The 13,275-nt window shown below is 40.4% G+C and overlaps 5 protein-coding genes across 5 annotated transcripts; all 5 read left to right on the forward strand. All coding sequences in view use genetic code 12, as the record gives it.

Moving 5' to 3' along the window:
* Window positions 1-3,897: 3,897 nt before the first annotated feature.
* On the forward strand, window positions 3,898-4,356 carry PICST_41822 (predicted protein; the record flags this gene model as incomplete). The annotated part of the gene is made up of 1 exon (XM_001382495.1): window positions 3,898-4,356. The coding sequence occupies one exon, from the start codon at window positions 3,898-3,900 to the stop codon at window positions 4,354-4,356; it is 459 nt and encodes a 152-aa protein (XP_001382532.2).
* Window positions 4,357-4,668: 312 nt separating this feature from the next.
* HAT3 (subunit of histone acetyltransferase) lies at window positions 4,669-5,874 on the forward strand (the record flags this gene model as incomplete). Its single annotated transcript, XM_001382496.1, has 1 exon — window positions 4,669-5,874. A coding segment is annotated over one exon (1,206 nt), but the record flags the coding sequence as incomplete, so codon positions are not given.
* Window positions 5,875-6,595: 721 nt separating this feature from the next.
* Window positions 6,596-7,714, forward strand: OGG1 (8-oxoguanine DNA glycosylase; the record flags this gene model as incomplete). Its single annotated transcript, XM_001382497.1, has 2 exons — window positions 6,596-7,565; window positions 7,674-7,714. 2 exons carry the CDS (start codon window positions 6,596-6,598, stop codon window positions 7,712-7,714), a joined length of 1,011 nt encoding a protein of 336 aa, XP_001382534.2.
* Window positions 7,715-8,464: 750 nt separating this feature from the next.
* Window positions 8,465-9,958, forward strand: ATR3 (multidrug-resistance type transporter; the record flags this gene model as incomplete). Its single annotated transcript, XM_001382498.1, has 1 exon — window positions 8,465-9,958. One exon carries the CDS (start codon window positions 8,465-8,467, stop codon window positions 9,956-9,958), a length of 1,494 nt encoding a protein of 497 aa, XP_001382535.2.
* A 1,238-nt stretch (window positions 9,959-11,196) lies between these two features.
* On the forward strand, window positions 11,197-13,202 carry PICST_87949 (predicted protein). The gene has a single exon (XM_001382499.1). The coding sequence runs from the start codon at window positions 11,282-11,284 to the stop codon at window positions 13,124-13,126; it is 1,845 nt and encodes a 614-aa protein (XP_001382536.2). The 5' UTR covers window positions 11,197-11,281; the 3' UTR covers window positions 13,127-13,202.
* The last annotated feature ends 73 nt before the right edge of the window (window positions 13,203-13,275 follow it).

Raw genomic sequence — 13,275 nt, forward strand, 5'->3', positions numbered from 1 at the left:
AGATACAATAAGTCTACTGCAAAAATATTTATCACTTCCGTTATTGATCATTACACCGGTTACACCAAACTATTATATACTGATCACAAGTCTCTTGCAGACACAGTATTAAATACTCTTAATTTATGGAACCATAAATTTCCTGGTGAATCGATTTCATATTTCCGGTCGGATAATGCAATAGAACTTCCTTCTGACGAACAACTACTTAAACTTGGAATCGAACGCGATCAAATTCCACCGTATTCTCCAGAGCTAAATGGATTGGCAGAATCACATAATCGCATTATTCTTGCCAATATACGGAAAGTTGTACTAAGTTTCCCCGATCGCCACGATGAAGTATTGACTCTCTTCAAAGAAATCGTGGAATACTCGGCATTCGTCAAGAACAATACTCCCCGAAAGCTGCTCCAATATCGCACACCTGCCGCCGTCTTTTTTAACTATAAAGACGCATATCACCGTCCTATTGTCCCATTCGGTATGGACGTTGTGATAAAAGCATCTTCGAAAGAAGAATACGAGAAGTATGGCCGTCCCTTACTTAAGACTGAACCACACGCTTTCTTCGGTTCTATCGTCGGCTTCGCCACAGATAACTATAGCTACCGAATACTCGTCCAAGCAGAACATTTCCCAATTATAACGAATTGTAATGCAAAACTCCTCAATTCACGACAATTTATCGAGAATTATTTTCAATCACTTGATTTGTTACAGAGAGACAGCGCTCAATATAATGCCACAGTACTCGATGCACTTGAAGACAAACTTGCTGATCATATCGATATCGCTGATAAAGAGGTTATCTTTGACGCTACTTTACTTAAAAACGGGGACACACCTGTCCAGACAGCCAGCATTGGAGACACCAATTCATCGACGCCATCTCCTCAAAATCCTGAGGCTTTGAGCAATACATCTTCTTCGCAGATGACGATCGAAAGTCTTTCTACAAGACATCCCGAAGTAGCCACTCAACACAAACGGCGTATAGAAGAACTCACTTCTGACACGTTAACATTTCCTACCGATCAAGAAGGTAATTCGGTAGACGGAAAGCACATTAAGCGCTCACCACGATTAGGGGGAGTAAATACAACTCCACTTTCAGCCACTAGAACGATCAGGGACCATAAGACTAAAAGTAAAATTGTTGATAACAATCGTGATTACGCTGCTGACCCCATTAAAACTGCTATAGAAGAAACCAGAACGAAAATGAGCGAAGATCATAACTTAAACTCAACTACGACAAATCCTGAAGAGTTAACTTCACAGTTAGACTCCCAGGAGGATAGAATCTCAGGGGAGTTATCAGGGGAAACAAAGGTGGACTTATCAACCACACCAGCACAAAATACAAGATCACATACCAAGTCAAGACTAGACAAACAAATTGAGCTGTCTAAAAATTGGTCTAACCTAGATACGCGAAAGACTCAATCATGGAATAAAGTCCCACCTGAAATACACGGAAAGGGCAAAATTAGTAAGAGGAAAGGTACCAAAGCATCATTATTGGACAAGGATGCACAAAGCTCACAAATAGCAAAAACGATCACCTCCGAAATAATAAAAAGAAAGAAGAAGACACCAGATTTCGATTCCAGTCCACAACACATAAATGCATTGCTTAGCTTAATTAACAATGCAGATCCGCGGAATTGCCCATTAGGGGAGTCATACTTGAATGATATGATAAAGGGCGAACAAAATATCGAAACTGAAGTTACCGATAGTAAAGGTAATAATAATCTATTTGCTGTCATAGATAGAATTGATTATAAAGATCCTGAATGAAAAAAATCCATGGATCGAGAAATCACAAAGTTCAAAGAATTGAACGCTTACGAGATTGTTAAGATCCCAAAAGGAGTCAAACCAATAACTACTAGATGGGTGCACACCATCAAAGAAACTTTCAAAGGAAACGACCACAAAAGTCGATGCGTGGTTCGTGGATTTCTACAAGTTACTGGAAGAGATTTTGACCCGACGAGAATATCATCCCCAGTCGTCGATCTTACAACAATCCGAATACTAATATCCATTGCCGTCACCAAAAATTACGCTATTCACCAACTAGACATTGAGTCGGCATACCTTAATGCACTGTTACCTGAGGAACATCCATTGTATGTATATCCTCCAAAAGGTTATGAATTACAGGAAGACTATTGTTGGAAATTAAAGAAAGCAGTATATGGTGCTAAACAAAGCGGTTACGAATGGTATATATGTCTCAAAGACACAATCGAGAAATTAGAATTTACAAGCTCAAGCGTTGTTGAAGGTTTATTTTATAAGAGAACTAAGCACGATATTATCATTGTTGCTATATACGTCGATGATCTAATAATGGTATCATCCTCGGACAAGTTACTCAAAAGTTTCAGAAATGGATTAGAGACCCATTTTAACCTCAAATACCTAAGTAAATTAGGTGAATACTTAGGGATCAAGTTTGAGAAGACCGAAACTGGATATACAATTTCACAACAGCAGTTTATTACTAACCTTCTCAAAGACTTTAATATAATGGGCAAATACGGAAAATTAATACCCATGATTAAAGACAAGAAACGGTACACCCCTCCGAAACTGGCAGAAGAAGACATCGACATTCCAGACTCTGAGTACCAAGACGTTGGTGCGCTACTAGGAGCAAAGGAAAGAACGCTCTATCAAAAAGGAGTCGGGCTGCTACTATGGGCATGCAGAAATACCAGACCCGATATTTCATACGCCACAAACAAACTAGGAGCAAAAGCAAACAAACCAAGCGTCAATGATCTACAGAAGTTGATATACTGTTTGCGCTACCTAAAAGACAACATGGATTTAAACTTAGTCTATGATCGTCCCGAACCAGAGGACGAATTTACAATTGTTGTTTACTCTGATGCTTCATTCGCTCCATCCGAAATCGACAAGAGACTGATTACAGGGAATGCAATATTCTTAAATGGTCATCTCGTTAGTTGGGCAACAAAACGACAGAAGATTATCACAAAATCGTCAGCCAGTTGTGAACTAATTGCATTAGGAGTTGCAATCGATGAAACGGTTAATATGAAAAGAATGATGAAGGAACTAGGTTTTCCAATCAAGAAAGTAACAATATGGGAAGACAATCAAGCTGTCATTGCCAAGTGTTATAATCAGAACACTACGCATAAGAGCAGATATATTGATGTTACCCTAAAATCAATCAGGGAGATCCTTCCGACGATGGAAGATGTAAAGGGAAACAAAATTCTACGCTACATTAAATCCGTTAAAAATATTGCTGACTTCTTCACCAAACCATTAGGCCATACGAGCTTCGAACCTTTCAGGAACTACATACTTGGAAGAGGAGATGAGAGGTTAAAGCCCATTAGAGAATTAGAAACCTCTAAGACTTAACTCAGTTCGTAGAGGTTTAGGGGAGTGATGGAAAGTATGCAGGATCGTCCTTTCCTTGGAAAGAAAGGAATTTATTCATTGTTAAACAGAGTATGGCGCAATGTTACAAATTCCATACTAAAACAGGGGTATATCAAGGGTATATAAGCTCCTGTTGCTTCCGACTGTTTTCAATATATAATTTATATATTAACTCTTCTTTTATACTGAAAATTTGAATAAATTTTATCCAAGGGAATTGCAGCCGTACATATAGAAATTCTAGACCTGTATATACGTTTACTTCCCATTATAGAGTGTAGATCACGTGACCAAACTATCCTACTTTTTTAAGAGGAGTATAGAGTACAATCATTGGGCTGTACAGGTTACCAACTGCTATACTGAATCGACATCCAACAAGTTTCCGAGAATCCGGAGCTCTCTATTCATCCCCTGTAACCTTCTGGTGGTTTCATTATTGTCATAAATTAGAAATTTAATATGAATTCGACACAATCGTTCAAATCCAATCCTTTGAACAAGATCATCAGTCTCTCCATACTCCTATCTATGGGGTTTCTTCTTGTGATTTTGGCAGGAATCTATGGCAATTGGTTTCCCATCATCATTGGCATCATTTTTGGGATCGCCCATTTGCCTGTAGCCATAACGAGGGCTGTGGCCTCATCGTCGGACTACGACTTCAACTTTGATCCCAGCTCATCTTCTGCTGGAAATGTAGTCAAGGAGTTCGGTGAGTTTTTGTCGGCCTTTTTGGTAATGACCGGGTTGTACTTGCCGGTTTTGTTGGAGCACTCGCATATTCTCACCAAGACTGCTATGGTTCTTACGATTGTAGGAGGCTGCTTGATCTACGGGACGGTCTACACCTTTAGTCTGTTCTTTGATGAGCCTGAGGAGGAAGACGTAGTGGCCGACCTCGGTGGAGGGGTCATCTGAAAGACTAAATTTTTCCTAATGGCTTATCAAAGCTGTTTATTTAGAACGACATCTACAGTTTATCGTTTAATCTACTAATTGTATATGTACTCATAGTTGCACTTATTGTATGCTCCAGGTCTTGGTTATTGCTGGTGCTGTAGATTACTGAGCTACTGTGTAGAATGCGTCGGTGTGTGTAATTGTGAGTCTGTGAGGACTACAGTTTATTCTGTTATCTGAATCGTAGAAATGCAAATGCAAAATGCGAAATTTCACTGTCGCTACTAAATTAGCTGTACTCTGCTGTATTCTCGCTACAAAGGTCTTACAATGACTATCACACAGAAGGATTTGGCTGTGGCCGAACGTGAAATCGTGGAAGAGCATCAGCTCAAAGAAAAAGTCGTCAACGAAGAATTCAAGATCTGGAAAAAAACAGTTCCGCTTCTTTACGACACCATACATACCTATGTATTGGACTATCCATCCTTGGCCATCAAGTGGCTTCCTGATTACACTTATTCAGATAACAAGAACTCTGTCAATGTCAAGTTTTTGATAGGCACCAATACTTCACACAATTCTCTGAACTACTTGAAATTGGGATCTGTAAACATTCCCAGTACATTGGCTCCCGATTTTTCCACTGTGAATCCAGATGTTGACAGCATTACCGTTCCCTCGCTGGTTATCGAAGACACTTCCGACTTCAGAATCTTGTCTAAATGGAAACAGACCTCGGAAATTAACAAGCTCGACATCTCTCCAAATGGAAAGAAAGTATTGAGTTTCAACAGCGATGGAGTTGTCCACTCCTACGACTTGGAAAACAACGACGTCATCGACTACAAGTATCACAAGTCTGAGGGTTATGCACTTACTTGGTTTGGAAATGATAGCTTCATCAGTGGTTCCAACGATTCGCAGATTGCATTGTGGTCACTTGACAAACCTTCTACTCCCATCCAGCTCTTCAAGAGCCACAATGGAGCCGTCAACGACATCTCGTATAATCCCAACTTTGTCAGTATATTTGGCTCTGTTTCGGACGATTCATCAACTCAATTCCATGACTCTAGAGCTTCTGGTGACAATCCTGTTATCAAGCAGGAAAACCAACATATTCAGATGGCTATAAGTGTCCATCCTGAGATCGAAACCTTGTACGCAACTGGAGGAAAGGACAATGTGGTGTCGTTGTACGATATCAGAAACTACAAGATTCCTTTACGTAAGTTTTTCGGCCACAATGACAGTGTTGCTGGTATCAAGTGGGATGTAGAAGACCCCAGAACATTGATATCGTGGAGTTTGGATAAGCGCATAATAACGTGGGATTTGAAGGATTTGGAGGAGGAATATGCATATCCTGATGGAAATGAAAACTCAAGAAGAAGAGCCGCTGTAAAAATAGACCCTTGCTTGAGATTTATCCATGGAGGTCACACTAATAGAGTCAACGACTTTGATGTACATCCCAAAATAAGGAGCTTATATGCAAGTGTAGGCGATGACAATTTGTTGGAGGTCTGGAAACCTAAGACGTTGTCGTACGAAGAAGAAGAAGGTGGTGAAGAAGCTGAAGATCCGCAGGATTCTGAGCAAGCTATAGAACAAGAAGTTCCTGGAAATAAAGAAGAGTTGTCTTCCCAGGATACAAACTCTGTTTCAGCTAAAGCAGAAGAAACTGAAGATGTAGCTTCAGCAGAAAATAACGAAGAGAAAGTCAAGCCGGCAGATGATGATGTCAACGATGTAGAGATGCAAGAGTAGATGTTGGCATTGATGGTGGATGTACAATACTTTTCAATTCGACCAGCTCTACGAAGCCATGGATTGAAGACCGATTCCATTAGTTTTTGTGTTTTTCCTCAAGTAAAAGTATATTTGTATTAATTATGAATTTTATTTTATGAGTATTTGTCATGTATTCTTCAATTCATAAGTTTAGGTTCAGTCATAGTGAGTGTTTGCTACATATTTAGTACTTTTCATAGTATGAGAATTTGTTATACAGCGAGTATCTTTGAACACTTGTATGATGACTAGTAAGAAATGGCGTGTTCTTGTTATGTTAAATACTGTCTGCTTGCACCAAACACCGCAAATGTAAATCGTAAAATCTCTTTATCTTCTATCGGAGAAAATTATTACTCTGTATGGAATACCTTTTTTAATTTCCCAAAAAGACGCGACTCATTTCTGGATTGGACATCTCGATTTTTCAGATCTTCTATTCTGATTTGGATACATAAAAATGACGGTAGACATATTATGGAGACAGATACCTATACGGGAAGCAGAGTTGAGTCTAACTAAGGTCCTTCGCTGTGGACAGACGTTTCGCTGGAAGAATATCAATAATGTATGGTCTTTCGCAATCCACGATCGAGTAGTACTACTTAAGCAAGATGAAGAGTATCTTCATTATTCACATTTAATGAAAGAGAGCTTGACTACACAAAAATCAACTGCAGAATCAGAGAAACAGACTCTTGAGTTTGTCAAAGATTACTTCAATCTTTCTGTCAACTTAGTCGATCTCTACGACCATTGGTCATCCCAGCACGAGCCATTCAAGAAATCGAAGCTAACCCCATTTGAGCAATTCAAAGGTATTAGGATTCTTCGGCAGGATCCTTGGGAAACTGTCGTATCATTTATCTGCTCTTCCAACAATAATGTCAAAAGAATTTCCAAGATGTGTGACAGTTTGTGTCTGGAGTTCGGAGACTATATCAACGAACATGATGGAGTGCAGTATCATTCGTTTCCAAGTGCTGAAAAATTAGCATCTTCAAGTAAGATAGAGACTCGTTTAAGGGAATTGGGGTTTGGTTACAGAGCTAAGTACATTTATCAAACAGCGGTCAAATTTGTAGATAACAAAGGTTTTCCTGATATCACCATAGAGAAATTGAACAGCCTTAGAAACGAAGAGTATGAGCTCTCCCACAATTTCTTGTTGCAATTAACGGGTGTGGGTCCAAAAGTTGCTGATTGTATCTGCCTCATGGCTTTGGACAAACACGATTGTGTTCCGGTGGATACCCATGTGTTTCAGATTGCTGTAAGGGACTATAAGTTTAAGGGAAAGAAAGACATGAAGACTATGAACAAGGTCACTTACGATGCGATTAGACTCTTCTTTAAGGACTTGTTTGGAGAGTATGCTGGTTGGGCGCAATCGGTGCTATTTGCGTCTGATCTTGGTGACTTGAACAATGGTACGAACAGAATAGAAGACACCGAAGTCAAGAAAGAAGAAGTTGATGTTAAGAAAGAAAAGGTTCAGGAAAACAGAAGAAAATTGACTACTACTAGCACCAACAGAGTCACGAAAAGGGCCAAGACTCTCGTAAAAGTAGGAGCCTGAGTTTAACCTTTATTGGGCTCAAGGTTACTGAGCTTCCGTTGTTTGCTTACTTGTTCAATACTAATTAGTATTGTCTTATTTCCGGAATTCTTCGTAAGGCCGCGTTCTAGTGATTGCAAGAGAAATGCCTAGCCGATGTTTTTCGCCGGTCAGGCTCCGAAATCCAGTTTCGACAAATTTTTCATAGACACGAAATTCACATAAATTCCGAATGTAGTCATTATTGCTGCAGTCACCACCACAATATACGAGTTTAATGAAATAACACACCAATACCTATTGGTTCTATCTGATGCTAAATATGTAATGCACTGAGGGTTCCAGAATCTTTTGTCGTGCAGTAAGCATTTTTCCATGCATATACAAAGCCGCGAATACGTTAGAGAATTAGTAAGTACTTTCAAAGAAACAATTTCAACAATTTGAATTCATTGTGCATGATCAATAAGAGCTTGTTTTTTCAGATTATTCCCGTTATGTTTCAGTATAGTTCGTATTACTCTCACCTCTTGTAGCTTAAGGTTTTGGAATTTGAAGCATATGCTGGTTACCCAAAGATGGTATAAATGGCGCTGTGGTCGCTGACTCTCTATAACCCGAATGCAAATGATCAGAAACCAAACCAATTCATATTTACAAATGGAGAGCACCGAAAGTCTGCGAAGCGAAAACAATTTCTACTCTCCCAGCAGGATTGAGGGTGATCTACAGCAAGCAGATGTCGCGAGTCTTCACGACTCCGACAATGATATGAAAGTATTTACCAATCCTGTACCCAACTATCAAGACATTTCCATCTTCAGGGAGTGTTTCTTCATTTCTCTACTATGTATGACACAATTGCTCACCCAAGCTGCTGTGTCTCAAACAGTCAACAATTCTGAATACGTGGCTCGTACTTTTGGGGTTCAAGACAAACCTGGAGAAATCTCATGGTTCACAGCTTCATACTCCTTGACCGTTGGTACTTTCATCCTTATATTTGGCCGTTTGGGAGATATGCATGGTTATAAGTTGATGTTTGTGCTAGGCTACCTTTGGTTCGGGATATTCTCTCTGGCTACTGGTTTTGCAGGGTTTTCATCTTCCACTATCTTGTTTGATATCATGCGAGCTTTGCAGGGAATAGGACCTGCTATTCTAATGCCTAATTCTGTCGCTTTGATTGGTAGCTACTATCCTCCGGGATTTAGAAAGAATCTTTGCATGTGTCTTTTTGGTTCTGTAGCTCCTACTGGTTTCATCCTTGGAGCCTTTTTTAATGGTATTTTTGCTCAGCTTGTCTGGTGGCCATGGACATTTTGGGTTTGTGGAATGGTGTGCTTTGTAATAGCTGTTGCCGGATTCTTTGTGATTCCAAAAGGAGTGGGTATACTTGCAAAAGGAAGCTTCGATTATTTCGGATCTGCTGCAGGTGTTACTGGCTTAATTCTATTTAACTTTGCATGGAATCAGGGACCTGTTGCAGGCTGGGAGAGACCGTATGTATATGTTCTCATGATAGTTGGATTGATTTCAATTGCTCTTTTCTTTTACATTGAGAAGAGTGTAATCGACCCGTTGGTACCTAGGTCGGTGTTAAAGGGAGAGACTGGTGCTGTGTTAGGTTGTATTGCTGCAGGTTGGTCCTGTTTTGGAATCTGGCTTTTCTATATGTACAGATGGTCTTTGGTCATTGACGGGGACACTCCTATTCTAGCAGCCACAAAGAATTTACCATGTATAATACCTGGATTTCTTGCTGCTATATCTGCAGCTTTCTTGGTCCAAAGGTTTCCTACTTCCTTTGTGTTGTTTTTATCTATGCTTGCATTCTTTGTTGGGATAGTACTTATGGGAACAAGACCTGTTGGTCAGATTTTTTGGGCACAGAAGTTTGTCAGTTTGCTCATCCAGCCTATAGGTATGGATATGTCTTTTCCAGCCGCTTGCATCATTCTTAGTTCTGCATTACCTCCGGCACAACAAGGGATAGCTGCTTCCTTAGTGGCCACTGTCGTCAACTATTCCATATCCATTGGATTAGGATTTGCAGGCACTGTAGAATACTACAAAACAAAAGATATGTCTCCAAGCTTTGAGACTACGGTACATGGTATAAGAGTTGCATTTTATATGGGCTTTGGCTTGGCCGGATTAGGAGTGCTTGTTTCTGCTTTGTTCATGTTTCAACAAATTATAAATAAGAAGAAAAGGAGCCCCTCCGCAGATGAAGAAAAATCTACTAGAGCACCATCAGTTTGATGGGATTCCTCAAAACACCTATACCTAATTTATTAATAGCAGCTCGTTTCGAGCAAAATCTAATATATGGAATACAAATGTAATATTGTAGAAGATGCTTGAAATTACTTCATGTGCACAATTGAATTATCTGTTGATGTCAGTATCTGAATAAACGAGAAAATGGCTGCGAAAAATAGATACTTTCTATTCACGAGGTAATGAACTCCATCTAGTATTGCAGTTGATAAAAATTTGCTGCAACCAGTATCAGCTATACAACCTGCTAAGACGATCATCGTCAATATCTTTTTCTGAATTTGCTTGATTTTAAGTGTCAGGTTTCTCCAACTTTATTCATCCTATTCTTTGGCGGCTATGGCTCTGTCTAACAAACGTTCACATGAAGAAAACAGCGCAGGTGAAGACACCGACAGGGTCCTTCAAGAGCAAGATGGAAAGGAGCAACAGTCAAGCAGAATAAGAAAGTATACAATAACTGACAAAATCAATTTCATCAGGACTCTTCGAGCCGACCACTCAGTTCCGGTCTATGTCGTTGCGAGGAACCAAGGTATACCAAAAGGTACAGCCTACCGCTGGCTTCTGGAATTACGGAACTGGGAAGAAAAAGAGATTCTACGAAAAGGATGACGAAATAAATTCTTCAAGTATTAGCGAAAATACGTGAATATATACTGTCTTGATAGTTTTACTTGTATAATCATATATGAGATATGGCTGCGAAAAAGAGTTTTCAGAAAACAGCCTACCAACTTCTATCAAGTCTTTGACAGTTTACGATATCAGCAGCGAGCATAATAGTCTTGTAAATGTAACCGGAATAGGCAGATAGCACTTGGATGCAATATCGGTATCTGTCTCTAATGCAATCTGATTCATTAGCGAACCCTCGGCCTGGAAAAATTGTAGAATTGTATGAGTGTTAAGCAAATTTATAGATTTGCATATTTCCACCTCTAAACATTTATTAAAAACCAGTGTCCATTAATTATATAGATGAAATCACACTGTTATAGTTGCCAACTGTGACAATTCTACAATTCTATCATAGGAATTCGGTCAACTGAACTCTCATATATTAGAACTTATCTCTTCCCCACAACCCCTACTGGCATGTGGAACCTCCTGCACAGGGTAGCATGTGAACAGAAGTCTTCACTGTTTTGGTGAGTTGACATCTGGTTGGCTTTATCAGAAGTTTTGATTTGACACAGTTTTTTTTCTCATCGTTGTGAACACTTTTCTATTCATTGGATTGAATCTTTGTTTGCTGTAGATTGTGTTTTTCTTCTTCTTCTTGGTGCCGTCTACAATACCGCGATGTCTCTCGCCCATTCCATTGCTACTGATGGTTCGCACATCTTCTACCACTCTGACTCTGGCAAATACCTCTTTTTGAGTGGGGACGCCGGAGCCTCGGTCTCAGAGTCGCTTCCTGCCATCTACCTGAAATTGACCTTAGGAGCAAGCACCCCGGTCTCGTGTATTATTGGTACGATCAAGTTGAAGATCAACCGATATGTCATCGTTGCTGACAAGCACACTGTCACCGGCTCGATCTTGGGCAACGACATCGCTCGCATCGATCTGTTCCAGATATTGCCCTTAGCAGTGAACCTGTTCGCCAAGAAGAATCCTGAAGAAGCAAGCTACTTGGACCTTTTGCACCAGAATTTGTCTCTGGCAACTTTGTTCTTTTCCATTGGCAACAAGTACGACTTGACGAACTCGTTGCAACGCCAGTTCACCACCGAAGGACTTTCTCTCGATAGCCGTTTCTGGTGGAACAGCTATTTGTCTGAGGAGCTTGTAGGGAGCGGGGCCCAACAGTTTGTCACGCCCATTATCTACGGTTACTTTAAGTCGCACTCGGCCAACTTTAATGGACCTCATCCTTTGGACTTTGCTTTATTGACACGTCGTTCCGTTCACAGAGCTGGTACCAGGTATATGCGTAGAGGTGTCGACACCAATGGTAATGTAGCCAATTTCAATGAAACCGAACAGATCTTCACTTCAAAGGATCAACACGTATACTCGATCCTTCAGACCAGAGGCTCGGTGCCTGTCTATTGGTCAGAAATTAACAACTTGAAGTATAAGCCCAATTTGGTGATCTCATCTCAGTCGGCTCTTGATGCGACCGAAAAGCACTTCGCAGAACAGGTCAGATTGTATGGTGACAACTATCTAGTCAACTTGGTCAACCAGAAGGGCTACGAGAAGCCAGTCAAACAAGCATATGAACATGCTGTCGAGAACTTGCCCTCTTCGCTTGCCAACAAAGTCAATTACATCTACTTTGACTTCCATCACGAGTGCAGAAACATGAGATGGGACAGAATTAAGTTGTTATTGGAACACTTGATCCAGTTGAACTACACCAGCGATAACTATTTCCACTACGACTTGGCCGCTAAGAAAGTTTTGTCAACCCAAACCAAGATTGTGAGAACTAACTGTATGGATTGTTTGGATAGAACCAATGTCGTGCAATCGATGATTGCCCGCTGGGTGTTCCAGAATCAATTGACTAAAGCGGGCTATTTGTCCAAGGAAAATGTTACGCCTTGGGAAGTGTTGGATCCAAAATTCAATTTGTTCTTCCAAGACTTCTGGGCCGATAATGCCGACGCTGTTTCGTGTGCCTACTCGGGTACCGGTGCTTTAAAGACCGATTACACGCGTACTGGTAAGAGAACTAAAAAGGGGGCGCTCAACGACTTGGCCAACTCTATCACACGTTACTACAAGAACAACTATAAGGATGGAAGTAGACAGGATTCGTTCGACTTGATTTTGGGAAGATACAAACCTTTCGAAGACTCAGTGACGTCTCCATTCGTAGACAGAAGACCTCCATATATTCAGTTGTTGCCCTACTTGATGGGTACATCGTTGCTTGTATTGATAGCCATCTTGTTGTTTCCAAGAGGCTCGATTACTGACGCTAAGAACTTGTTGGTTATTGGTGGCTGTTTGTTCTACAACATCCGAAGCTTGCTCTATCTTAATAAGGAGGGCTACCAGTTTGTCAACTGGCCCCAGTTGGTGTCGTTGGACTACTTGAAGAAGGTTGAGATACGCAATGCAGACGGTAACGTATCTGGTATCAAGTTCGTAGAGGAGGACAACTTCAAGAGTGTTGGTAAGAAGAAGAACTAGGAGTGATTTTTACAGGTGCAGTGGCACTAGATAATAACTAGAATATAAATTTATAATATAGTACAGTATGTTTGTGAGAGAGTGTATGCCTTGGTATCCAGAGGAAGAAGCAAGAAAGAGTATAAAATTAAGGTTCTGTGCTTCCTGAA

This window comes from Scheffersomyces stipitis, chromosome 2 (assembly GCF_000209165.1).
Source record: "Scheffersomyces stipitis CBS 6054 chromosome 2, complete sequence".
Taxonomy (NCBI): Eukaryota; Fungi; Ascomycota; class Pichiomycetes; order Serinales; family Debaryomycetaceae; genus Scheffersomyces; species Scheffersomyces stipitis.